General features: G+C 38.1%; 1 protein-coding gene across 1 annotated transcript; it reads left to right on the top strand.

Annotated features, from left to right (window-relative positions):
- Positions 1-535: 535 nt before the first annotated feature.
- vtna (vitronectin a) lies at positions 536-27,889 on the top strand. Its single transcript, XM_028806755.2, has 8 exons — positions 536-702; positions 1,634-1,753; positions 5,495-5,785; positions 6,376-6,515; positions 11,946-12,102; positions 12,356-12,496; positions 20,983-21,480; positions 27,305-27,889. The coding sequence occupies exons 1-8, from the start codon at positions 645-647 to the stop codon at positions 27,424-27,426; spliced, it is 1,527 nt and encodes a 508-aa protein (XP_028662588.1). The 5' UTR covers positions 536-644; the 3' UTR covers positions 27,427-27,889.
- Positions 27,890-27,959: the final 70 nt, after the last annotated feature.

Raw genomic sequence — 27,959 nt, 5'->3', positions numbered from 1 at the left:
GCCATACAAGAAGTAAAAGGAAGAATTATAATTAGAAAAAAGTGAATACAAAAAAAATATATAATAAGTGTCAAATCCTTCATCTAGAGGGCCCAAATAATTATGATGACTTCTCAATTCATTATTAGGTTTGGAAACATTAAGACAAAAAAAGGTGGGGTTATTAATCATTACAGAAGACTCCCCCCCCCCCCCCCATTCTGCTGCTGTGTGGTTGCATGAGCAGACCACGTGAGGTGTAACAGGATTTGGTTCTCACAGGCTGTGTACTCTGTGGTCTCACTCAGCTTTAGGTGCGGAGGTCACACGTTACTACAACATGCAGTCTTCAGGTAATGCCTGAATCTTTGCTGCATCTTTATCACATCTTGTACTTGCTGACCTCTCTTTTAAAATTGTTCCCATTTGGTTTGTTGCATTTTCTGCTCTGGTTTTTAAACACTGCCCGTGTCCACTTCTCATAAACACCTCACCTCTATGAGACAACCCTTTTGGTTAACCATTAAAAGGAGATCCATACCAGCAGTTTAAGTAAACAGAACTGAGGTGAATGGCATTGAGTGTCTTGTTGCTACACTTTGGGGGCTGGGGGTCTACTGTAAGAAACACTGTTGTGTTCAAAACACCTTTGAGGGATATCCAGCATGAAGCTAGAAATTGCTGTTCTCCTTGTTTTTCAGTTAGGAGCACTTGCTGTGGAAGGTAAGTCCAAAATTAACTTTAAGGTTAATAGTGAGTCCAAGAACTCCATACTATTAACCAAAATAGGAGGACTCAATTTATTTAAGAACTGTGTGTATTCTTACTAGGAAGCATGGTGGCACTATGGTTAGCACTGCTACCTCATAACGTCAAGTATACAAACATATCTCAAATCTCTATAAAGGTATTCCGACTCATTGCAACAAGGCAGGAACCAGCCTTGGACAGAATGGCAGTCCACTGCAGAGCCAATTCAGGCATGCACCAAGACTCACACTCACGCAGGAATAATTTAAAATTGCCACTCACTATTTCACATATGTTTTTGGAATGTAGGAGGAAAACTTGTGTACCCGAAGAAAAACCCACTCAGGGAAAAAAAGCAAAAGGGACACAAATAGCAACTGAATCCAGGACATGGGATCCAAAAGTCAGCAGCACAAACACTTGTGCCATCCCATCTCCAATTAACTTGGTTACTGACTGTGTGGAACTGCATATTCTCTCACTATATTTACTGTGTTTTTCTCTAGGTATTCTGGTTTTCTGCTTTATCCCAAACTCAAGAGTGTTTTTTTAATTGATGACTCTGAACTGGCCCTGTAAATGGAGTGTGACTTCTAACTGATTGTCATTATTTCTGTTCCTATTCCTGCCAAGAAAAACTCCAGCTCTCCACAACCCAGCATGGAATAAGCAAATTCAAAACAAGAATACTTTCGAGAATTCATACCTTGTCTATGGATCATTCGTGTTCCTTATTCTTTTGATACATTAAATTGGAATCCACTTCATTTCTTATTCTTAAAATTGAATAACACATGTGGGGTATCTGATTTAGGTGAATCTTTCTGGCATCTTTTTAACTGTGTTAGGAAAATGTGGGTTTTGCTATTTTTAATGATTGTTGGCTTGTTTCTCTTCTCTGTAGATTCTTGTGATGGACGCTGCAATTTGGGATTTGAGTTACAGAAGAAGTGCCAGTGTGACTCCATGTGCAAGTACTACCAGAGCTGCTGTGTAGACTATGATACAGCTTGTACGACCAAAGGTACTTCTAGTGTCTGTAGTTTATCTCATGATTCCCAGTTTTTGCTTACCAGTAGGTCTCAAATTACATTGTCAGCAAGTACTACATAGCAGTACATAACCAAAATCCAGAAAACTTATTAGTTCTGCAAACCTTACACACATCTACATTAAACTACAGGACTGATAGAACATGTTCCCAGAATTGGAAGTCCAAAACAAACAGAAAACTTTTTTATTTAATTAGTTTACAAAAAATCAATAAAGAAACAACTAAAATTTTTAATAAATAACTAAACCAGAAAAATCAACAAAATCAATAAAAGCTACTTTAAACAGACACAATAAGGAAATATTATTAACAAGCAAATGAATCATCATTTTTTGTTACATAAAATTGTTCCAGACATAATTGGTTGAGATTCATTATATATTTTTTGTTATTTATTACTATAACCATTACATCATCCATCCATCCATCCATTATCCAACCCACTATATCCTAACTACAGGGTCACGGAGGTCTGCTGGAGCCAATCCCAGCCAACACAGGGCGCAAGGCAGGAAACAAACCCTGGGCAGGGCGAGCCATTACATCATAACACCACTTATTTAGTATGGATCTTCTTCACAAGTACTGCCATTTTATACTCAAATTTCATGGGCACAGCCATGATGTATTTAACAGTTGCAGCAGTTGTTATCACTTTAACAGCAGCGTAGCATTGTGTGATATCATTGTGTAATCATTGTTTAAGATGGCAGTACATGTTTAAGGATATCCTTATTTTAGGTTTTTTTTCTAAAATACAGATGTGTGTGTTGTGATTTTTTTTTACAAAAAGTTTTACTTTTTATTTCTAAATTCATTACTTTGTTTGCTTTGGGATTAATAAAGTCTATCTATCTATCTATCTATCTATCTATCTATCTATCTATCTATCTATCTATCTATCTATCTATCTATCTATCTATCTATCTATCTATCTATCTATCTATCTATCTATCTATCTATCTATCTATCTATCTTAGCATTTTTACAGCTGATTTTCTTATTTACTCTTTTGTACTGACCTCTTCTCTGACTCATTATGTTACCTCCTGGTCTGGGGATTCTCATCTCCGCTGCTCTGTTTTTATTTTATCAATGTAAAAAATCAAAACAATGAGAAATTCAAAGACAAACGAAAAGAAATTAATAGACAATGTAACCTAATATTCAGAATGAGAATGTTGTCACCCCAAAATAAACGTTGTTCATCTTGCATTTATAAATAACTAGGGGGCTTTGCTCCCTGCTCATTATGCTCACCAACCCCCCCACCCCCTTTTTCTCTCCAATGCTTTTGGGTCTCTTTTTGACGTGCTGCTCTTTCTTCTTTGCTTATTCGTTGACGTGTCATCTAGTAGCGTCCTGATAAAATTAGCGTCCTGATAAAATTTATAAGAGCTGAGAGCACAGGACGTGTGTCTGATAAAAGCCTTTAAACGACTGAGAGGTTATATGACCGTGATCTTATTTGAAAAAGGTTGTAAGTAGGGCGTGACTTGAAAGAATCACATGTTAAAAGTCCCCACGAGACGTTCCGGGGACAACAACAATCTCATCTTTTATTTCTCACAGATACGCCTCTTCATTGCGAAGAAACACTACTTTTCCCTGATGACAACATGAATTAAGATGACCTACAAGTCTCCGGACCTAAAGTTTAAATCCAAACAATATATTTGATCTCTTCACCGAGTAATAATTTCCGTTTGTTTGCGCTAATGCGATGTCTCGTCTCGCAGGACTTGAAAGTGTCTCTCTGAGAAAATCATGTCTCGTCTCTCTTCCCAAGATTTATTTTTATAATAGAGAGACATTTCCTTTACCTGCAGCTATTCTGTCATGGTGTTGTGTTTTTATAGTTCAAGTTTTAATGCATCTCTCTATTTAATTAAAACATTTCATGTACTGAACTACTGGCTGAGAGGTTATTAGAAGTTAAAATAAAATCTGTGTGATTTTGTTGCAGCAAGTTGCAGAGTGCTATGACTGAGCCATTAAGCCTGTCCCCTACTGACAATCTGATACCCTTGGATTTCTGTTGTTCCTAGAATTACATCAGAGTTGTTGTTCCAGGAAAATCATTGCCCTTCCATCAATCATCCTCACAGGTGGCGCAGTGGTAGTGCTGCTGCTTTGCAGTAAGGAGATTGTGGGTTCGCTTCCTAGGTCCTCCCTGTGCAGAGAGTGCTTTGAGTAGTGAGAAAAGCGCTATATAAATGTAAAAAAAAAAAAAAGAATTAGATCATCTTTAAATGCAAATCAGGAACTGCACAAAAAAACATGAAAAATTCTCCATTTGAATAAAAAAGAGTATGTTTTATTCACAATCTGTCATCATTTCAGTTTCCAAGCTATCCAGGCTTTAAATCATTTATTAATAAATGGAAGCTTATGTGACTTCCAGCATAAAGTCCCTTCTTTGTCACATTAATGACAAAGTTTACAACTGATTGGTTGAAGATGAATGACTGTCCTGGAACAAAAGCAGCATTCTGATGTTATTCCAGGAACAACAGAGCCATGGGATATCAGATCAACTATCACAGTATAAAACTAATTAAATCAAACAGATGCTGTGACTGTCTATAACTTGCTGTGACTGGAAAATCTTTGGAAAAGTCATGCAGTGTGACGGTGGCTTATAGGTTCTTAAAAATTTATGAGACTTTTATTAACGTTGTCTCCAGTTAATTGAATATTATAACAATTAGAATTTTTTTTCTTAAATTTTCATTGCCTTAGAACTTTTATCCTTTTTAATCATCCCTCATGATGTTTTGGACTATGATAATTACAGATATTGCGTTGGTTTTTGCATAAAAAAAATGATCTAACATTGTTGAAAAAATTTTGTGCCATTCTGATGCTGTTTTGTTTAGTTATGGGCACCGTCATTTTGGAAGCCCTTTGTCAAGGTATGGCTTCCTGGTTCTTGTGGGTGTAGCCTCAGAATTCATGATCTGCCATCAGTGACTGACACGTTTAAAGGTTTACACTGGCAACTCTTCCTATCAGTGTTTGTAGCTAACTTCTTTTTTTCTCTTAGGCCAAGGAAATTTTGGAAATGTTTTTTGACCACAATTTTCCAATTTGTTTTTTGTCGAATTGAAAGCTGGGTTTAACTTGTGGTTTTGATTTTAGTCTATCTTTGATCATGTCTCATTTTGTGGTCCTCTACCAAAAAATACCGTCTCTTCATTTGAGTCAGCATAAGTATGGTGAACCTTTGCTTAATTTTAGGGTACCTTGATATCTTTGAGTGATCACTTCATAGTACTTAAATTCATCTTTAGCTTAGTCAGAATTTTTCTATATTTCTTGAGCCTCTTTAAATAGCTAAATTTCCTTTTGAGACAAATAAAACATTTAAACCTATCTATCTATCTATCTATCTATCTATCTATCTATCTATCTATCTATCTATCTATCTATCTATCTATCTATCTATCTATCTATCTATCTATCTATCTATCTATCTATCTATCTATCTATCTATCTATCTATCTAATAGTGACTTCCATGTCTATCTATCTGTCTATCAGGAATGTTATAATTTCTTGATTTTAATAAGATATAGTATTTCTTGTAAGCTTGAAATGTATTCTCTGTAATGTAATATATAAAGCCTGATTTAAAATGATAAAAAAAAACCACTGTTGAATTTTTGGAGTTTGCATGTAAACCTTCCTGAATCTGCTGTTTTGCTCACAGTTACCCGTGGAGATGTGTTCCATGTCTCAGAGGATGACTATGACTACAACGATACAGATGCCTCTTCTGAAATTGCTCCATCTTTGTCCCCGAAGCCCTTCTCTTTCAGTAATAGTTCAAAACAGCCAAATTCGGAAATTACTCCCAATTTCTCCTTTCCACAAACCACAACCACTGTCAAACCAAAAGAATACTTTCCAGTATTGCCTGATACACAAGAGACAACATGCAATGGAAATCCCTTTGATGCTTTTACTCAAATGAAGGATGGATCAATTTATGCTTTCCGAGGTGAGACAGACAAAGTTAGTGGTGGGGGAGTGTCAGAAGGTGCACACAAATCAGCATCATTGGGAGCATTGATAAAGGGGATGTTTTGTATCTGTCGTAAAGCATATTAGTATTTTAGGCCCTTAAAATCATCATAAGGACATTTGCCACCCTAATAAGCAAAAGGAAATACCTGCTTATTTTGCCAATGAAATGACTATAAAGCATTAGTTGAACTGCTTGATTAAAACAAAAATGAGTAAAGGTTATGGCGCAGGGGATTCTTTATCAGTCACTAGTACTGGTGAGAAAATGTTTATTTATTATAGTATTTGGAGATTTGCAGAGCTGTAAGAGTAAGAAAACCTCACAAGAAAGCTTGCAATGCTAGATATACTGTATCCTCTCAAGTTTTCAGTGTTCATATTGCAATGGGTTTGTGCTGATCACAGGTTCATGTCCATCTGGATTTATAGATATGAAGTCTAGCTGCAGAGCAGGAAACCACCAGCTTATCCTTTTGGGCTAAGTAATATTCCCATAACCCAGAAAGGTACAGTGATTGTTTCTGTAACACCACCTGCCTTTGTGCTTATTCTTTCTTGGTACAGGGGAGTATTTCTATGAGCTAGATAAAAAAGCAGTGAAACCAGGGTACCCAAAGATGATCAAAGATGTGTGGGGAATTGAAGGGCCTGTTGATGCAGCCTTCACACGTATCAACTGCCAAGGCAAGACCTACATCTTTAAGGTAGGATTATATTGGCATAGCAATTTGATTGTTCAATGTCTCACAAGTCTCACTCTTCTCTCCTTCTCACTGATAGATCTTTCTAAATGGACATCTTCCCTTTTATCTAGTTGCAGTTAATGTCTAAAAAAACACATTCATACAATCCTGTGCCATCTCAGTTCTGAAAATGGATCCAGGCAAAATACGAAAAGACTGACTGCTTGACCATTCAGTTTTTAATTTTCTGAACCTAAATTTACTGTTTTATGTTATATAGTTAACACTAGGGGGCTCCGCCCCCTGCTCGCTTCGCTCGCCAACCCCTGGTGTTGGGAATGACAAAGAGCGTGATGTATGAATGAGGTATAGAATAGTGTGAAGGTGTAGATGATGCAAATAGAAAGCAAACAATAAAGTGTGTGGCACAGTGTAAAGGTTTATTGGAAAATTTCTTTGTACACGCCGTTTAAGTGTAAAAGGTAATTCCAGCTCAGAACTTGTAAGGTCAATGAAGATGGTTATTGTTGTGATCAGAGTCAAGTTTGTCAGAGCTTAGAAAGAGTTGTGTCTCTCCAGGAAGTAATGGAATGACTTGGGTATTTATGTTTTCCACATTAATATTTTTTGGACATAATATAGTGCGTTGTGTTAAAAGGGGCATTTGGTCTAATGAGATTGCTGTTCCAAATCTCTCTGTAACTAAGTCGTCGCAGATAAAGGCTTGAGGAATTGTAATAATATGTGAGTGAAGTCCATCTGTATTGGTGAGTGTACCATCTCTCAGTTGTAATAAGTAATTGTTATGATATGGTTCTGGACATCGTATCTTTTTTACTAACTGTATCTTTTGAAAGCAATGCCAATTGTCTGCGTATTTTAAGGTGCACTGAACAATAGCTGAGTGCATGGCATCTGAAAGAATAGCTAATCACTGTCTAAAATCTCCTCCTCATAAAAGTACCTTTCCTCCAAATCGAATATTATTATTCATAAATGTTTGTAGAAGTTTATGAATGGTGTTGAGTAAGTGACTTCATGCCATTGTACATTCATCAATAAACAACATTTTTTCAAGACGGATGTCACGTGCAGTGCCACCGTTAATGTTCATAGTGGATACCGATTTGTAGGATCTAATGCAGTTGATAAAGATTTCACTTTCAGGTACATCGTCAGTTAGAAGCTTCTGTAGAAATTCAGGATATGAATGTAAAGGAGGCAGTCTAATTTGACCCTTTTGACAACAACGTGTAAATGTATTACTTGTATTGCCAGTTGTTTCTTCAGGGAAGTGAACTGAATGACAATGATTGCAAATGACATTTATTAATCCGAATGAATTTTCCTGGTGTATGTTTTGCTTGTGCCGTTTGAGAGGCGCGTTGTTGCATGTGTAGTATTTGGGACGTGTTGTTTTGGTGCTGTAATCGATTTGCCTGTGCTGTGTGAGAAGCCCGTTGTAGCCTTCGCTGCCGTTAACATGTTTTGCTTGTGGTGTTTGAGTGCTGCGTTGTTGCATGTCCATTATTTGTGACGCGCTATTTTTGATATTTAATTGATTCGCCTCCGCTTTGCGTAAAGTCCGTTTCACTCTATGTCGTGCATTGTTTGTATCGTGCCTTGTCCGTTTTTGTATGTCGGTCAGTTGAGCTTTCTGCTTTTGGAGTCTTGTTTGCTTGTTTTCTGGCCGGTCATATGCGCGTTGCTTTGCTTCCTTTTTTGTATGTCTGAGACGCGAGCTCTTTCTTTTGAAATCGTGTTTGTTTCGATGCAGCACTTTGAGACGCGCGCTGTATGCATCTACGTTCAATGTGTCTTTTCATTTGGGCACGTCTCTGTAACGGGGTTACTTGAGTTTTGCGTTTTTTGACCCGAGACATTTTTTCTGACGTATTTTCCGAAGCGCGTTGTATGCGCCGCCGTGTATTCTTTTTGTTTCATTCGTGTTCGTGTGTTTGGTCCCGTTATCCGATCCGAATCGTTTTGTACCCGTGACCATGTATGCATGACTTGTTTGTTCCTCAGCGTGCGAAATATGTATAAGTATTAAGGAGGATCGCACTCATGTCTCGCCCTCTTTTGTCCGCCTTTCTCCTCATCCGCCTCTCTCGCCCTCTTTTGTCCGCCTTTCTCGGCTCCTCAGCCGACTCTCGCGGACTCTTTTTGCGCCTGCGCAGTTCGTCTTTTTGCAGCTACGGCCCATTGCCGGATGTGCCTGCGTCCATCATCCGGTTTAGCATTCTCGGTTAGTAATATGGATAGTACCCTGATAATATATAAATCTGTTTACCAATATATTTTATAGAAGTGAATTTACATAGTCTGCAGTGGGCTGGCACCCTGCCCAGGGTATGTTTCCTGCCTTGCGCCCTGTATTGGCTGGGATTGGCTCCAGCAGACCCCTGTGACCCTGTAGTTAGGATATAGCGGGTTGAATAATGGAAGGAAGGAATTTACATAGTCTGTTGGTTACCATGAGTCATTTAGATCATGGGCTCCTGTGGAGCCCTAACATATCCTGACAGCACTGTTTGCAAGCAGGAACCATCACAGGGCACAGTCAGGCCCCAACCACATTACTATGTTTTCAAGTAAAAACATAGACATTATTTTCAATTTTTACCTTTTATCCACACTACCCGGCCGTTTTCAACCTGCAAAAATGGAGACTTCTGAAAATGCCCTCCAGTGCCATATACTTCTGAAAAAGCAGCCTCAGCATTGTGGTTTGGATGGGTAAAAACACAGCCTTTCAAAAATGTAGGCTCTAATCAGGGTCTGATGTCTTTGTGACAATCACGTGAAACCATCCCTGATTGGATCTTGTTCATTATAACATCTTATTCCTTGATTTGTCACACTTCATGGAAGTAAAACCATATTCTAAAACAGCAGACATGAGAGTTGTTTTTATGGCGCTTATTGTGTTGCTTACATGTATGTATCTAAATTAGTTTTTGTAGACTTTGAATGCTGCATACATGCACAAAAGGCAATTAATTTAATGGTCGCAAGGTAGCCAGAGGTGTTGCCATCCATTCAAGGATTGCCAGTATTGGGTAACAGGTCTATGCTGTGCACATGCTCAGTGTAGGCGGATGACTGCGTCATATGTGTTTTTGGTCATTTTAGTGCAGATGGAAGTACTTTTATAAGCAATGTGAAAATACTAGTATGGATGGAGAAAAAATGCTTTTAATAAATGAGAACATAATAATGTGGATGTAGCCTCACATATACTTCTATACTAGGCCATCAATCAACTTAACATAAACATCTTTGAGGCAATAACTCACGGGAATAAATACTGTACACAGAAAGTGATTGAGACCAGAATTAAACCCATTTTGTAGTTTCTTAATCACTCAGTCATTGTGTCTTTCCTTGACTACTCTTTTAAGAATTTAAAGTGTATTCATTCTGAAGAAAGTCATAATAATTGCTTCTTATTGATGTAAACCCAATGCAAATGAGGAGTGTACACTGACTTATTAGATATGAGAATTGAGCATGAGACAAAAAGAGTTCAAAGAAGTGGGTTAATTATTGTCTTTATGTTTACAGGAGTCAAACTACCAAAAAAGATTAAGAGAACCAAAGACCTGATATCATGTTTAAAAGACTCACATAAAGGGTCAAAAACCAAGCTTGCAAGAGGATACTCTAACCCAGTCACAGCTCAGTTTTTGACATGCCAGTGTGTGCCCGACACACCAGGCTGAACTTAGCGTAACCAAATGGGTGGGAGGGATCTCTGGTGGGAGATGTCCCCCTCCATGAATTTAGAGTGATCATCAAAGCAAGGTGGGAAGGTCCTGCTTGCTCGCCAGAGCATTACATGAATCAAGAGTGATCATCAATGCTTTTCCTCCTTGATGAATCAAGCACGATCGTCATAATGGGGGTTGAGGAGGTAGTCCAGGATCTCCTGCAATCCAGTTGCTGTATCTCCTGGGAATCAAATGCAATTATCGGAGTGGTGTGAGGGAAGGTTGTTTTGTCCAGGGTTGGCCATGGCCCTCCTGCAATGCCACCACAGCCCACAGGTTGGTAAACAGTGCCCTGGCCAAAACAAAGTGAGAGTACAATCATGAAGGTTTTGTATTTATCCAAACACTTGAACACCAACACTACTGTGCCACCATCTTAAATAGCAATAGACTGATGGCGTCACACACAGATAAAAGGCTGGCTGCAGAGCTTTCATTATATACAGTACAATGTCAGGCAGTTTTATTCTTTTGAAGCCAACTTTATGTTAATAAGAGATTTTAACCTAACAATGCAAGGTTTATTTCTGACTATAATTCTTACTTAAAGAAGTAGAAAATAGTTGACATTTCTGTTTATACTGTCAGGATTCCAGAGGAAATTGTACTACTTCATACTGTTTTAATTCTGTTTATATTTAATTAATACTGGTGATTTGCAGCCATTTTGTGACATTTCAGTTTTGACACTGCATTATGCTAAATGTGTGGGCAACACATGCCATGGTGTGTGACATCATCACAGTTATCATATATATAAGGTCAAGCATCTTGTTAATAGGTATCCATACTGTTTACACAGTGTGGCACACATAAAAGTAGCCCCAATACTTGTTTGTGCACTCTCATTATAGAAGAGGTAAACAAAGTTAGATGAGTCCAGTGCACATTTTACTTAATTTTTCAGTTCTGTTATCTGTATGCATGCTTGAGAGAAGACCTGCCGTATGCATTTCAGTAGTGGATTTGGATTGTTAAATCATATGTTTGTGCAGGTTACTTCAGGCTGACATGGAAAGGGTTGGTAGAAAAATATGTAAAAATAAATTCTCGAGTGTAACGCACAATTCAGCAATCACTGAAATAGTGTCATAGTATTGGTTCTGCAAGCAATGAACCAAATCCAAGGAACTTTTCTGTCAGTACCCCAATAGGTGTCAACAACATTGCAGATTATTATAAAAAACTGTCAGTTGTCACCAAAGACATGTAGGCAAGTACTTCATGATTGAAATCAGAGAACGCGCAAAAGAATAGAATTATTGAGAAAATACATTCAAAGTCATAGTTTTAGACTTTAGCTCATAGCTTGCTTAACAAGTGAGTTTTGTTTTAGCTCCTGAACTACCTGCAACCATTTCTGATTCTTACTGTTTTGATACTTGCTTTACTCTCCTTATGCTTTTTTGGCTGCACTTAAATCAAAGCATTTATAGAAAGTTTGGAATAAAAAGGACATAATGTATCTCAAAACTATTAATGTAAGACTCTAAACTGAATAATGAATAAAGGGTACAATGCACTAGAAATGTGTTAACTGATGAAATAAATCCCAGACTATATGCAAAGGAGGCACTACACCGCAAGATGGAGGTGAGGATCTTGTATCTGATAAACCACTTTAAAACTCTTGAAAAGGGCATGTTTTCAGAATTTTTCTTTTTTACATTTATGGCAGGACAAGGAATACTGGCGTTTTGACGATGGGGTTTTGGACCCTGGGTATCCCAGAAAGATTTCATCCGGATTCTCTGGTATCCCAAATAATGTGGATGCAGCATTTGCCTTACCAGCAACCAACTATTACTCGAAGGAGAAAGTCTACTTCTTTAAAGGTTCTGCCTTAGGAAACTGGGATGTGTACAGTATGAATGTTCTAGCATTTTGTGTGTGCTTGTATGCATGTGGGTGAATGTCTAACTTCCCTACTGACTAATGCTAACAGAAACTATAAAACAGATTATGAATGAAAACACAAGCAGAGTCTCAAAAAGAGGCAAATATACTGATGTGAGAAAATTCAACAAATTGGCAATAACCATCAGGCTTGGAATGCAAACATGGTATATGTGCTTGTTTCAACCACAGGTGACTACTACTATGAATATGCTTTCAGAAATCAGCCCTCACAAAAAGAATGCACAGAAAAGGAACCATCTGCACTGTTCTCTTACTATGCCAGTCTGCACTTCGATGGATGGGATGACATTTTTTCCTCCCTTTTTCATGGTAGGTCAATGTGTAACAAATAACCAACTTGCTGGATCTACATATTTGGTGCATAGAGTTATTGGGTAAAGGGAAAAAAAGTTCACAAAATACACAGAACAGATTAGAAAATACATTTAGAACAATGGGTAACCTCTTCCCCAATCCTCACTTGAGTGCTGCTTGAATAGTATAGACTTATTTAATTAAAATGTAACGAAACTGAGAATATTCAGTCCACCAAGCTCATCTGTTTTATATAATTTATTAATGTTTTTGAAAACTTTGAGAACTTGCATTACATTCTCATTTAGTCTTTTTTATTCAAGAATGAAAAGGATCAATGAAAAGTAGGAACATTATTATTGTACCACGTTGGATAGAAAAGAGACAGTGTTTAGGCAGAGGACTAGGAAATACGACTGTCAAAAAACATGCTTGAATCGTAACTGGGAAATCAAACCACTAAGTTCAGTAAATGCTAGATTGTCTCTGAGAATTTATCCGTAAAGTCAGAATGGTCAAAAACATGATCGCTTTAACTCCTCTCCATAATAGGTGTTGAGATTTTGACCCAAATGATCACACCCATAACAGCTGACTAGAGTCATAACCAAAAAGTCACAAAATGGTAAATATGAATCTTATAAAATTAGTTACAAAACGCTAAACAGAACCCCAACCAATAAAATAATTAGTGAATAATACTCCTGGGAGTCTACAAACACTTAAATTCCTTTGAGAAAGGGATGGTTACGTTTTAGCAAGGATTCCCCACCCCACCTCACTGTCTGGAAATCAAAGTCATTTGATGTCTTTTTTTGTTCAATTTCAATTCATTTGTTTATGTTAATATTATTATTTACTTATTTATGTTTATCTATACATACTTTGTTATGTTCCATGTGTTTTGTGGGTGGTTTCCCAAGAGGCAGGACCACAAGCCCATCACTGCCAGGGAGTGGCCTCAGCCCTATAAAGTTGACGGTTTCCCACAGTTCCTGGTGGTTCATATTGAATGTGCTTGGATGTTTGTTAACTGTTTCTTTGCAATTTTTTGTATGCATTTGTCATTTATTGGATTTTTGTCTGATTCTGATTTCTGGAGTGTGTTTTTTGGAACTTGTTCACTGGGGATTGCCATTTGGCAACTCCTTTTTTCTCTTTTTTGTGCTCTATGAGACTTCATGTATATCAGGGCATTTCAGTAAAGAATAAATCTTTTATTTTATAAAGAATAGGGGGCTTCAGCCCCTGCTCGCTTCACGCGCCAACCCCGTTTTTGTTTTTCCGGATACACACTTTTAAGATTTTTTTTTCTTTGAATTGTTGTTATTTCATTAGTTTCACTTTTATTTCTGAACTTCTGTAAAAACAATATTTGGAATCTTTCGAGTCCCAATGTGCTGAATCTTTTTAATGAGGTCAGTGAGACATGTGTTTAATGACTTTGTACCATAATTGAGGATGGGTTTCTCTGTTTGGAATTTCAGCACAGACAAAACAATTGACATCATCAGCAGTTAATAATTTTTTTTGCAAAGTAACCAATACAGTAAATGCATGTGAAGTAAACACCGTTTTTGAAATTCTCTTGACTTAAACTTCAAAGCCTTACAATATTTACATACTTCTGACATATCACCTGTGTCCATATATTCGATCTCTATTCACCTTTTCGTTATTTCTCCGAGTAATTATTTCACTTACTTTGCACTAATGCAATATTTACTTTCTTTGTTTTGACACTGTCATTTTTTTCTGCTTTCATATTCTGTATCTTGCTCTGCATGTGTTTCGCGCCTACGTATTTTTTGAGTCTTTTGAATTCCAGTTCTCATTATCTCTAACCTGCTCTGCATGTGTTTGGCCCCATTGTTTTTTAACCTCTTTATGATGTTTTACTTTGTTTTCTACTTTTATTTCTGACCTTGCTTTATCCTGCTTTTGTTTCACTGACACCTGGGGCCTCATGTATAACGGCGTGCGTAGAACTCACACTATAACATGGCGTAAGCACAAAAGCGGGATTGTGCGTACGCACAGAAAAATCCAGATGCAGGAATCTGTGCGCACGCAAAATTTCACGTTCTTCCAAAAAAGTACGTGCATGCGCCTTCTGTCCCGCCCCAACTCCTCCCAGAATTACGCCTCTTTGAATATGCAAATCAATATAAATAGCCTTCTGTGAAAAGACAATGGGAAAAGCACAGGGGAAAATATAAGAATTTCAGTGAATACGAAGTGGAGGCAAAGGAAAAACGTACTATTTGTTGGTTTAAACAGTGGTATAATCAACAAAAGAAAGTTGATCGAGTGACAGAGTGTCGGAGAAACTCGAAAGATCCAAGTTCACAAAGTCGCACAGTGCCCGAAATAAAAAAGAAATCACATATCAAAGTTGCCGTGAAAAGGCGAGTCGTAGCCCACCGTCTGAGTGTCATATGAAAGCTTATTAGGATACAGACAAAACAAATAGGCACACAGTGGGAAAAAAGCACGAAATGTCAACTTTAATCTCGACATTTCCACTTTAATCACGTAGTTTATTTTGCCATTAAAGTAGAACATCATAAACTTCATCTTAAAATCGTTTATTTTACTAGTTTCTCAAGTAGCACGTTAAATGCTTTGTTCTGTATTTGATCTTCTATGTGCTCTATGTGTGTGAATCACTACGTGCTTCCGTTCTTTCTCTTTCTCTGACAGGACACAGAATCCATTACATTCGAGATATTACAGCTCTCTGAATAATTAAAATACTGAGATGTATATGTGATATCTTTTTCATGATGATAGCAATGAAAGCATGTTATTAAACATGGGAACACGGTGGCGCAGTGATTGTTCATATCTCACGCAAGAGGCTTGCTGCGCCATGTGCGACCTTCGATGAAATAATTTATTACAGAAGTACTGTCTCTTTCAAACATACTTTTCTTTCTCCAAATACCCAATCGCCACACAATCAGCTCTGTAATAGATGTTAAGCCATCTGTAAGGTTAGAACGCCGATTCTTCAAAACTTTTAAGGAACATTGAAATATCTTCGTAGTACATGTTTAATTATTCTATCCGTCTATCCTTCCAGTGTCGCGTCAGCACCAGCAATAATACAGCGCAAGGCAGGAGCTATCCGTGAACCAGCTATACGCTGCGGCACCGTGTCCTCACATGTTTAATTATTAACAATGCATATTATTTAAATGAAGTTAAAGTTTTATCTGTATACTATAAGCAACATATTTTGCTGCATTTCATCTTAAAAATGATATTGTCATCATACGCGCTTTATAAAGTAGCGCAGGTTGTGCAATATTATAACTGTAGTGCAAGTTTACAGTGAGGTAATTGTACTTATAAGTACAAACAGTTCTACAAGGAGCACTTGATGGACTGATTGAGTGCGTTTATAGTTCTTGGGATGAAACTGTTTCTGAAACGCGAGGTCCGTACAGGAAAGGCCTTGACGCTTTTTGCCGTGGTTGAGGTAGTGTGTACTTGAAACTGTATACCGATAATTCTCTTTCCGATCAGCTGCTGCTGTGATTCACACTCAGATACAGTGATATAAATACTCCGAGTGGTGCAGTGAGAGTAATATGGAAAAAGATGATCCGCAGTGGCAACCCTTAATGGGAGCAGCAAAAAGAAGAACAAGATGCAGTGAGCATAACAACGCTAAAGCAGTTATGGTATTTGGAATACTATGGCTATTCCCTGGACCATTATATTGCTACAGGTTAATTACAATCAGATGCATTACACTAATAAACAATATGCAGTTAATTTCAGTGTATTTATAAAGCCGCGTCAGGAATGTGGAGCTAAGAAAGAAAGGGTGATCACACAGGAACAGTAGCACTGCTTTGACGCTGGGTGCCGCCAGTCTGCAAAACCGAGCAGAGAAACTGCGTACGCCAAGGTATGAGTTACCATGGAAATGTGCGTGGCTTTACGCCAAGTTTAGGTTTTATACATCGCAATTTGAGCGTGGAAACATTCGTATGCAACATTTCTGTGCGTACGCACCGTTTATACATGAGGCCCCTGGTCCGTGGTGATTATTTTCCCTTTTTCGAGTAATAATTTCCATTTGTTTGCGCTGCTGCAATCTTTACTTTCTTTTTTTTATACTTTCTAATTTTCCTACTTTCATATTCTTTAACGGTGGCATGGTGGCGCAGTGGGTAGCGCTGCTGCCTCGCAGTTGGGAGACCTCGGGACCTGGGTTTGCTTCCCGGGTCCTCCCTGCGTGGAGTTTGCATATTCTCCCCGTGTCTGTGTGGGTTTCCTCTGGTCACTCTGGTTTCCTCCCACAGTCCAAAGACATGCTGGTTAGGTGGATTGGCGATTCTAAATTGGCCCTAGTGTGTGCTTGGTGTGTTTGTGTGTGTCCTGTGGTGGGTTGGCACCCTGCCCAGGATTGGTTCCTGCCTTGTGCCCTGTGTTGGCTTGGATTGGCTCCATCAGACCCCCATGACCCTGTGTTCAGATTCAGCGGGTTGGAAAATGGATGGATGGATGGATATTCTTTAACTTTCTCCACATGTGTATTGCAGCGTTTTTTTTTTTTTGAGCCTTTCGAATTTCATTACCTTCATAATCTCTAAATTGCTCTGCATGTGTATAGCACCAACATCCGGATTGGACGTGCTTTTTTTTTAATTCCACTTGTTCCGGGCTGATAATTACTTTCCTTATTTTCTGAATTTGCACCTAGATTATTCTTTTTCTTTTTTGTCTCTCCAATGCTTTTGAGTCTCTTTTCTCCATGCTGCTTTCTTCTTTGCTTAGTCGGCTACGTTTCACCTATAACGTATTGTCCTTATACGCTTTATACGTGCTGAGAGGCCTGGATCTGTGTGTGCTCCAAGCCAAAACACGACTGAGTGTGTTGCTGTCCGTGCTCTTATTTGGTTGTAAGTAGGGCGTGTCTTGCAAGAATCTCATGTTCTATGTCATTGCGAGACGGTCCTGGGTCAATCTCTTGGCACAAAGTCTCATTTTTAAGGTCCCCGCAAGACGCTCCATGGCCAATCTCTTTAGTCTCATGGGGCTTTTAAGTGTCTTCCGTGATCTTAACGTGAAGATCACGTCTCGACGCCCTACTGTTTCTCTGCAGGATTTTTTTTTTATAATAGAGAGATTCAAGGCAGGGTATTTTGACAGGATTTCACTCTATAGTGGACAGTTTTGGAACTGCTCAGGACTTACATGCTTTGGGATTCTTAGTCATAATAGGGAAAATGTTCATTAATAAGACAAAGAAAAATTAAAGAATATTAAAGATATTAAAACTAGAACTCTCAAAATGTGAAAAGTATCAAAAATTAACAAAAAATACAATAACCATTAAGAAAACAGAGTTAAATAATACCGTATTTACTCGTGTACCACGCACCCTCGTGTAAGACGCGCACCCTAATTTTTACAAAGAAAATCATGAAAAAAATTTGCCCCATGTACGACGTGCGTTGTGATTGTATAGGAAGAGTTTAGGGCACGTTTTCCGCGAAATGTCCTTCTGTTTTTGTTGCATGACGAAAGAACGAGCGAGAGAGAGCTAGCGCGAGAGAGCGCGCAGAGAGAGCCCAAGCAGAAGAAGTAAACATTACAGAAAAAAATTTCCTCGTGTATGACGCGCACCTGATTTTCTAATGCTAATTTTTGGGAAAAAATATGCACTTGGTACACGGATAAATACGGTAAATGTTGCCTAAAGAAATCGGCAAACAAAAAAGCGAAACTAAACCAAACCTGTAAATCAACAATCAAAAACTAGAAGTGAGAGCATAATTCTTAAAAATAATAGCTCCACTTAGAAAATATAGAATTTAAAAAGAACACATAAAGGGATTTAAACAACATGAACAGGGGAAGCCAATGCCTCAGAATCTGCCTGAGGCATGCTGAGCCATTGAATAGGCCTTGGATAAGCTACACAGCTGAGGCATCAGGAAGTCCTGCCCCCTTGAGCCTAAATTACAAACTGAAAAATACAAACTAAATTAACATTCTTAACCATTAAAAAGTAATAAAAAAGTAATGTTTGCTCTGTGGGTGTTGATGGAGAAATATAGAGAAGGCCAGAAGGAGTTGTATTGCGTCTTTGTGGATCTGGAGAAAGCATATGACAGGGTGCCTCGAGAGGAACTGTGGTATTGTATGAGGAAGTTGGAAGTGGCAGAGAAGTACGTAAGAGTTGTACAGGATATGTACGAGGGAAGTGTGACCGTGGTGAGGTGTGCGGTAGGAGTGACGGATGCATTCAAGTTGGAGTTGGGATTACATCAGGGATCAGCTCTGAGCCCTTTCTTATTTGCAATGGTGATGGACAGGTTGACAGACGAGATTAGACAGGAGTCCCCGTGGACTATGATGTTTGCTGATGACATTGTGATCTGTAGCAATAGTAGGGAGCAGGTTGATGAGACCCTGGAGAGGTGGAGATATGCTCTAGAGAGGAGAGAAATTAAGGTCAATAGGAACAAGACAGAATACATGTGTGTAAATGAGAGGGAGGTCAGTGGAATGGTGAGCATGCAGGGAGTAGAGTTGGCAAAGGTGGATGAGTTTAAATACTTGGGATCAACAGTACAGAGTAATGGGGATTGTGGAAGAGAGTGCAGGCAGGGTGGAATGGGTGGAGAAGAGTGCCAGGAGTTATTTGTGACAGACGGATATCAGCAAGAGTGAAAGAAAAGGTCTATAGGACGGTAGTGAGACCAGCTATGTTATATGGGTTGAAGACGGTGGCACTGACCAGAAAGCAGGAGACCAAGATGGAGGTAGCAGAGTTAAAGATGCTAAGAAGATTTGCATTGGGTGTGACAAGGATGGATAGAATTAGAAAAACGTACATTAGAGGGTCAGCTTAAGTTGGACGGTTGGGAGACAACGTCAGAGAGGCGAGATTGCATTGGTTTGGACTTGTGCAGAGGAGAGATGCTGGGTATATTGGGAGAAGGATGCTAAGGATAGAGCTGCCGGGTTAGAGAAAAAGAGAAAAGCCTAAGCGAAGGTTTATCGATGTGGTGAGAGAGGACATGCAGGTGATGGGTGTAACAGAACAAGATGCAGAGGTCAGAAAGGTATAGAAGAAGATGATCTGCTTTGGCAACCCCTAGCGGGAGCTCCCAAACAAAGAAGAAGAACCATTGAAAAGTAATGTTAAAACCAAAAAAATAATTAATCAATAACAAAATATCAAACATATGAATTTAAAAAACATTTACATAGAAAAAAAAACAAAATAATAAACAAAACATAACAAACTTGAAAAGTTAAACTAAAGAGACACTAGGGGCAGGACCCTGGCAAAACTATGACAAGTGGACTGTAAAGAAAATTGAAATAATAAACATCATGTTTCAATGTAAAAAAAAACACTAGAGAGACAATATTTGATCCTGCGTGTTTCACTGCTCAAAGTTTTGAGACAGGATGTAGAAATATCAACTGAACATAAATATCTTAAGAACTCACGCTGATAATAATCTAAATTGGAATAATAATAAGGAAATTCTAAATACAAACAGCAGTTTTGCAGTTTGTTCCAGCCTTGTGCTCTATGCTAGCTGAGATAGGTTCCAGCAGCCCCCGCGACCCTGTTCAGGTCAAAGTGGGCTAGAAAACGACTGACTGACTGGCATTACAGGTAGAAAAGTATTAGGGCTATGAATGGAATGTTTTTGAATAATATAAATATGTCAAGCTTTTGTGAAAATGTTAAATCTTTTCTGCGTGTTTGTTTTTTGTCTTTGTCTATTTTGATGTAACTGAGTAGAACATTGCTGTGCTACATTAATGTAGATAGTTTAGATCTTTCGGTCTGTGCAATTTTCTATGCTGTGGTGTATTGTGAAGGTAACATCACTTCAAGAGAAGCCCACCAAATCAATAAGCTGTTTAAAAAGGCAGCCTCAGAAAATGGGATGCACTCTGGAATGTGTGAAGGAGAGAATGAGTGAAGGAGAGAATTAAAACAAAACTTAGTCCCATTATGAACAATGCTGTACATCTTTTCTCTGACACACTCAATGAGGACTTTCAGTCAATGAATTATTCAACAGGTGTGTCAAGAAATGCTATTGGGGCTCCTTTATACTAACAGCAATATGTCTGCATAATGCATCACTGTGACTGTGGCTGCCAAGTTTTCTTCTTTTTCATTTTTTTTCTTTTTGGTCATTGTGATGTGTGATTGAGAAGAGGTTGATGTTCATCATAACATAATAATATCATTTATTTATTGAATTATTTATTATTTAATGAGCTTTGGCAAAAAAAATAATTTCCCTTGGAGACAAATAAATCTATCTATCTATCTATCTATCTATCTATCTATCTATCTATCTATCTATCTATCTATCTATCTATCTATCTATCTAAAAAATCACCTAATGACAATGTTTTGTCCATATTCCATCCTCTCTCCTTATTATTTTATTCCTCAGATCACCACTGCTCTTCATTAATCATTCTTGTCTCCTGTCACTTCACAGTTCACACCTCCTCTACAAGCCCTCGTTTGATCAGTAGAGACTGGATTGGTATTCCTGGACCAGTGGATGCTGTGATGGCCGGGCGGCTCTATGTGACACCTAAGTCCCAAACATCAAGCTCCAGAAGGCGTTCCAAAGGAAGACAAAGGCAATCTTACAAAAACAGGAAAATGAGGAAGCAGAGATCATTTATTGACAGTTTTCTTTATGATGATTTAATTGAAGAGGATCTGGGTTTTTCATGGATGCCCCGCTTCCAAAATCAAAATCGAAAGCAAAATCAGGACAGTCAAAGTCGTAACAGGAATAAGAAACAGCCCTGGAAGCAGCAGAGGCGGCAGCAGCAACAGCAACAGCAGCAGAAGCAGCAGCGTGACCATGACTATAGTGGATATGATTACTTGGAATTCCTTGACCTTCTCTATACAGATCAAGACTGGGCATCAAGGATGGTGGATGTATGCCAGCCTATTCAGAATGTGTTCTTCTTCATTAAAGGTAATCATATTTAATGGAATTTGTGATTAAGATAAAATATTAGGAACATTTCTTATTATTAAACCATGGAGAGTGCTGGAAGAAGATGTTTTTAAGCTGCCTTTTGTACTGTTGCAGCTGAAAAATATGTACAAAATACTTAATCAACCAATCTATAACTAAACCCAGGGCACAGATTTATACTTGTGCTTGTTCGAGCACAGTTTCTAAAAGATGTTTTTCTCTAGTAAAATCCTCTTACCAAAAAAGCATCTAGTGAATTCCCCATTAAATGTTAGTTTATGCTGCATGTGGAGTTTTCTGTTTCTATTTAAATCATGAAGTAAATCCTGTTTGCTCACATAAGTATTTATGCAGCTTGTTTCACTGAAACACTGCATGTAGAGAATGGAGTCACTTAACACAAAGCACTTTTTTAGAATTAAGTATTGTGGAGCATTTTGCAAAAAGACACCTGCTAAAAACAGATCTATCAGAATAACATCAAGATGCATAATAATGTTAGGTGTCTTTTTCAGTCGGATGGATTTCTCGTAAGTGATAATGGTGTTCTTTGTTTCTACTGCTTCTGCCATTCTCACATGTAGGTTGCTCCATTTTCAGTATACTGTACAAGGTGAGAAAAAGTCAACAGTGCTAATAAAATCGGACACAGGTGGTTACATTCCTCATACAGTAGCATAGATGATCAGAATGCACTCATTTTAAATCTGAGGTTATGCAATTTGGAAATTAGATTACCATTCCTATAACTTTCATGTCTTTAGAAAAATACACACCCTTAATAGCTTCAATTTTTTTGTAAAAGATCATTGACTTACAAAAGAGTTAATTTCAGCTTCACCTTATGAATTCTAATTACAAAAAGAGGTACTTTATTATACTGTGAAAATGTATTTTATTCTTAGTCTCCCTTCCACCATCTTTATTTTTTTTTAATTAAATGAATCTCACAATCCTATGACTGACAGGTTAAAGTTTCAGTGTTTAGACAGAGCAGCCAGAATGATAAGACCTTTACATTAGCAAAGCATTCCGTTATCTTCCTCCACTTCATTTGTTCCCATTTTTATGTGGGGTTGATGTGCTTGATCGACCTTCTAAATATAGCTCGGTCCTTTACTTCCTTGCCTTCAGATCTTTTTTTTACTTTATCCATCCACCTCCACTTTGGCTTCCCTCGCTTTCTCTTCCCCTGTACTTCCATTCCCATCGCTCTTTTGCCCACATATTCTATTGTATCTGCTCACCTCATGTCCATACCACTTCAACCTACTTTTCTGTACGTTTTAGATACTCCTCCCACTTTTGTTGTTGTAACTCCACACATCCATCTCAACATTCTCAATTCTGCCACATCCAGCTTCTTCTCCTGCACTGCCTTTCCTGCCCGTGTCTCAGCTCCATACATCATGGCTGGTCTTACTACTGTCTTGATAACCTTACCTTTAACCTTCACCATAACTCTTCAATCACACAATACTCCTTCTTCCAACTGTTCCATCCACACTGCACTCTGGGGGTTGTCTCTGCATCTAATTCTCCAACTTACACTTCCACTGATCCTAGGACTTTAAAAATATCTACCATATTCATAGCTTTGTATTGTACTGTGTTTTGAATTAGTGGAAAGAGGTATCTGAGGACTTTACTGTCTCACTGTGACCTGATATTTCCAGAAATACAGTCACAGATTGATTTTAAAAAGCATTTCATACCTTTTTCAAATGTTATAATGTCACAATGTAATTTTAATGTATTTATATTAGCTTGTGTGCCATTGACTAACACAAAAAAATTATAATGAAAAGATTTTTTTTCCCACATTATAAACAAAAAACAGAAAAAGGCCATTTGCAATCTCTTTTAAGCTATTTTGTTTCAACAACGATGTGATTTTTTTTCTCACGAGTTTCAGTTTAAAACATCAATTTTTGAAAAAACCTAAAGAAACATAACATCAAAAGAATGTTATATACAACTTCATCATATGTTTATTTAAAATAGAAAAAGTCTTTTAGGTATTAAAATCTACCCAAAGCACAGTAACCAAACCTGACATCTATATAAGAAGGACATCTAGTTGTGAAGAAATCACTAAAGCTGGAAGCACATTACCGGAGTTCTAGTTGGAAGGAACGTCAAACTTGGATGACTGCAGTTGCTGAGCATGTTGCCTAAGTATTTCAAATGACACAAATAGCAATTTCTGGGAATGACAAATTGCAAGACCCTGTGATGACTTTCCAGCATAGTTACACATTTCCACTAACCACTGATGGCCAATTTCTACTGCTGGCCAATAACATGCTGCTGGACAAAGCCGGTGTAGTATAAATGCTTTCAAGGCATGTCAAGTTCAGCTGCCTTCTCTACCCCTTTTTTCATTTATTCCATTCTGTTATCTGTGTACTGTAGGGAGAACCACAGAGCCTCAAACCCCAGACACAAGTGCACCAACACAGTCCCAGGCTCAAATAAAGTACTTTTATTCTAATAAATACCTTTTCAGAGGTTCTTCATAACCAATTCTCCTTCCTTATTAAGTTTTTTGCTTATTCCTCCACTCCTGCCAGGTGAGCTATGCCTGACTCCACTCCCAGCTCCCACTTGGAGAAAGAAGGTGGGGTTGCTCCGTTTATGTTGGACCTGGGAGTAGTTCCTGTTCCAGAACATTGTACCCAGGAAGCACTTCTGGGTCAGGTGGAACTGCCATAAAAGTCATCTCCCTGCAGCACCCCTGGTAGCCCCCAGGTAACCCAGCAGGGCTGCCTTCCTTTGGCAATGTGGGTGTCCAAACTGGAGGCAGACCAGAGGAGTACTGCCACCTCTCATACTCGTCCTGGCAAGCAGCTTCCCCCAGTCGATCCGCTACATATTCTTCCTGACTTGAACAGGCAACAGGACTCATCTTGGCCAGGATATGCACCCATTTACATCTTCCTTCCATAATGGCTTCTTGGCTAGGTAAAGGAACACCCTTCATCCCAGTCAGGATGCCAATCCATGCATTTTGGCTATTACATGTGGTATGTAAAACACTAAACATCAGATGAGCCTATCTTCTGTTTGATAGTCTAAAACATCCACAATTCTTATTCCTAGTAGGTACATTATACGGATTGTACTTGTGGCTCATGGTTCTCCACTACTTTACATACAGAGCCGAACCGTATACCTTAAGACAAAATAAGACCTATTCGATTTTCTTGGAGTATTAGTTAGTCACTCAGGATGTCATGCTACAAACTCTTAGTCACAATGGCACACCATGATTGCCTCTGGCTCGCTAAATGATAGATAGATAGATAGATAGATAGATAGATAGATAGATAGATAGATAGATAGATAGATAGATAGATAGATAGATAGATAGATAGATACTTTATTAATCCCAATGGGAAATTCACAATTCACAAATGAAGCATGCAACAGGAAATCAATGGCCTTACATCTATGGCAAGACTAAAGGAATGAGTTTTTCTTACATTTATTTGTTTATTTATTATTAACCTATCTATTGATTGATTGATTATATTACTTGTCCTGTGAGTTTCTACCTTTGTTTTTTTATGTTTCTGCTACCGTATACATCTACATTTCCCCTTTGCATTATATCTAATTTAGTCAAATCTAAAATAAAACAGACTTCTCAGACTGTAAAATATTTTTTTTTTCATACAGTCTAAGCGGACCTGTCTTGGCTTACACTAAAGTGCTGTGTTTACCATAAGTGAAACCCCAATGTTTAGGAAAGCCCCTGTCAAAGTATTGATCTCAACCCAATAAAGAATAGATACTGCAGTGTAAAAAATGCCCACTTACAATTTATGTTAGTTATAAGTATTGTGAGCACTAGGGGGCACCCACAGCTCAAACACCAGACACTCAGCCACACACAAATTCAAGATAAAACAAAATTATTATTTATTTGATAACAGCACCTTATCATAGTAACAAATCAGTCCAGCACCATACCAACAACCAATAAAGCCCATCCGTCTCCCTTTTGTTTCTCCTCTGTGAGCATCATCTAGTTTTCTCCCAAATACGACTCCCCGAGTAAGACGAGATGCCTCCTTTTATGGTGGACCCGAGAGCACTTCTAATCTCATGGTATTGTATGCCAAAAGCATTTCCGGCTCATATGGAAAGTCCCTGATATACTGTAGGGAGATGCTTTCTTTACAGCAGCACCCAAGGACTTCGACAGGGTTGCCATTCCATACTACAATTCCTAGGCAACCCTATGGGTGTAGAGACTGGGCTCCAGCTGGGAGAGCATGGCCATGTCTCGTGATGGGGGACAAAATGTATCCATTCATCCCCTTGTCCATCCATTATCTGGGCATCCCGACTGGAACAGAAACAGAACACTATCCTGGCCAAGTTATACCTCCATTCTTATGGTCCATCCAAAAGAAATGGAAAAAATAAAACAAAAAGGGGTGAAGAACTTAAAACAGATCAGCACTCTATTTGCTTCTCTTAAGCCAATGTCACATTTATGCAACTTTTTGTTGTGGAGTATGTCAGATTTGCTAACTGCAGCTGTTGATCTCCTTGCGGCACCATGTCCAATTACATGACTGAAAATTGCAGCCCATGTTATATTTACAGACCTTCCAGCACATTTGTGTTCACTCCTTTTTCAGACAGCTAAAAGCATGTTCCCAGACAGAGCTGTGCTAAGGGTTAACAGCTGCAGCAGGTTCGGCAGCAATCTCTGTCCTTTAATTCTTTTTTTCCATTCAGTTATGGTATGTAAAATGCAAGACATCAAACAGATGAGTTTCTCTTCTGTTTGTGAGGTTCACAGCTCCTGTGCTGTCTGACAAAGCTATGTGAACGGTTAATACCTGTGGTGCATTCAGCCGCCATTTTTCTTCTTTTTTACCCATTCTGTTTAGTATATTTATTATTATTATTATTATTATATAAAACATAAGACATCAGACAAATGAGCTTCTCTTCTATTTGTGAGGTTCACAACACACATGTTCCTTATGCCTCGTCACTACATTTTATACATTGTACTTCTTGATGAGCATTCATAGGTTTTCAGTACTCCTGCACATACAGCCTACACCCCAACTAATGAGAAAATTAAACAGGTTTGATTATATCATAGTTAGTTGCAGACTAGTTGGTCTCACTCATTGGGTATATCACATTAGTCGATTATACTCAACTGTAAATCACTGAAAAAGTCACCTAATGTGACATGGGCTTCACTGGCTTGAAGTTTGCACTCAGATATACAGCTAGAACTTGAAGAGAAAAAGTCTCAGTATTAAAGGTTTAATTATCCTACACCTTTAGTTTTTACCTTAATGTACAGAGATGTTTTTATCAAATATGGGTGTAGATTCTTAAACTGCCTTTAAAAATGTAAAGCTAAGACACCAAAACAGTTTTTACAGCATTCTCATTTCAAAACAGGGGTAGCTGATAGAAAGAGCTAATACTTCAGTCCAGAAGCACACCTGCTCAGACTCAAAGTGGTTTCATTTTTTTTTCTTACTTTACATGAAAGGGATAGAAAAAACACTTTAAATGAAGGCATATCTGCGGTGGGTTGGCACCTTGCCCGGGATTGGTTCCTGCCTTGTGCCCTGTGTTGGCTGGGATTGGCTCCAGCAGACCCCCGTGACCCTGTGTTCGGATTCAGTGGGTTGGAAAATGGATGGATGGATGAAGGCATATTTTCTTAATATCAGCATTAGTCAGAGTCATTAGAGTTTCAAGTATGATTAAATGTGATATATCCTATGACAGAATGGAATTTTAATGACACACAAATATTTGTTCTTTTGTTTTTAAGATCAATATTATCGGGTTAACCTTCTGACAAAGATGGTGGATATGGTATCTCCTGCCTACCCAAGACCTATTTCTAAATACTGGCTTGGCTGTCCAGAAGTTGAAGAAGCTGAAAAGAAATGAAACAAAATATCAAAGTCCATAATTGTACAATACATAGCCCCCGATCCAGAAGAGCTTTGCACCTGTAATTATTTTAAAAAATAACTTTCTACAGAATAAAAACACACAATTTTTAAACTAATACAAGTTAGCTTAATAAATGTTTAGTTCCTGAAGATGTATGAAGTCATCGTGATTCACCATAAAGTTTTCTCATCATTCTTTAAAAATGTTATTAGCTTTCAATTTTCTTCAGTGAAGAAAGACCTCGCTCTTCCAGTGTTTTCCACCACTTAGTGTTCTAAGTGACTCACTTTATTAAATGTTTAAACTACAATAAAAAAGTCAGTTTACAGATGAAGTTCTTCTTTCAGTAATTAAAATTATGTCAGCAAAAATACTTCCTATCACCTACTGTACTTTCATTTTGAACACATCTAGTAACTAATAAAATTATAAGATGTTTCCTATATCATTCAAATAACTTGTTCTGTTTTTCTTTTAGATTCACTTTCATTTTTCTTAAATTCCTTATTGCTTCTGTTTTGCAACTT

This window comes from Erpetoichthys calabaricus, chromosome 8 (assembly GCF_900747795.2).
Source record: "Erpetoichthys calabaricus chromosome 8, fErpCal1.3, whole genome shotgun sequence".
Taxonomy (NCBI): domain Eukaryota; kingdom Metazoa; phylum Chordata; class Cladistia; order Polypteriformes; family Polypteridae; genus Erpetoichthys; species Erpetoichthys calabaricus.
This window is presented reverse-complemented; position numbering and strand designations above follow the sequence as displayed.

Excerpts from the sequence above, each read along its gene's own strand:
- vtna (XM_028806755.2), top strand. The coding sequence starts at position 645 with ATGAAGCTAGAAATTGCTGTTCTCCTTGTTTTTCAGTTAGGAGCACTT. Across the intron at positions 1,754-5,494 it reads TACAGCTTGTACGACCAAAG|TTACCCGTGGAGATGTGTTC; the intron begins GTACTTCTAGTG and ends TTTTGCTCACAG. Across the intron at positions 21,481-27,304 it reads TGTGTTCTTCTTCATTAAAG|ATCAATATTATCGGGTTAAC; the intron begins GTAATCATATTT and ends TTTGTTTTTAAG.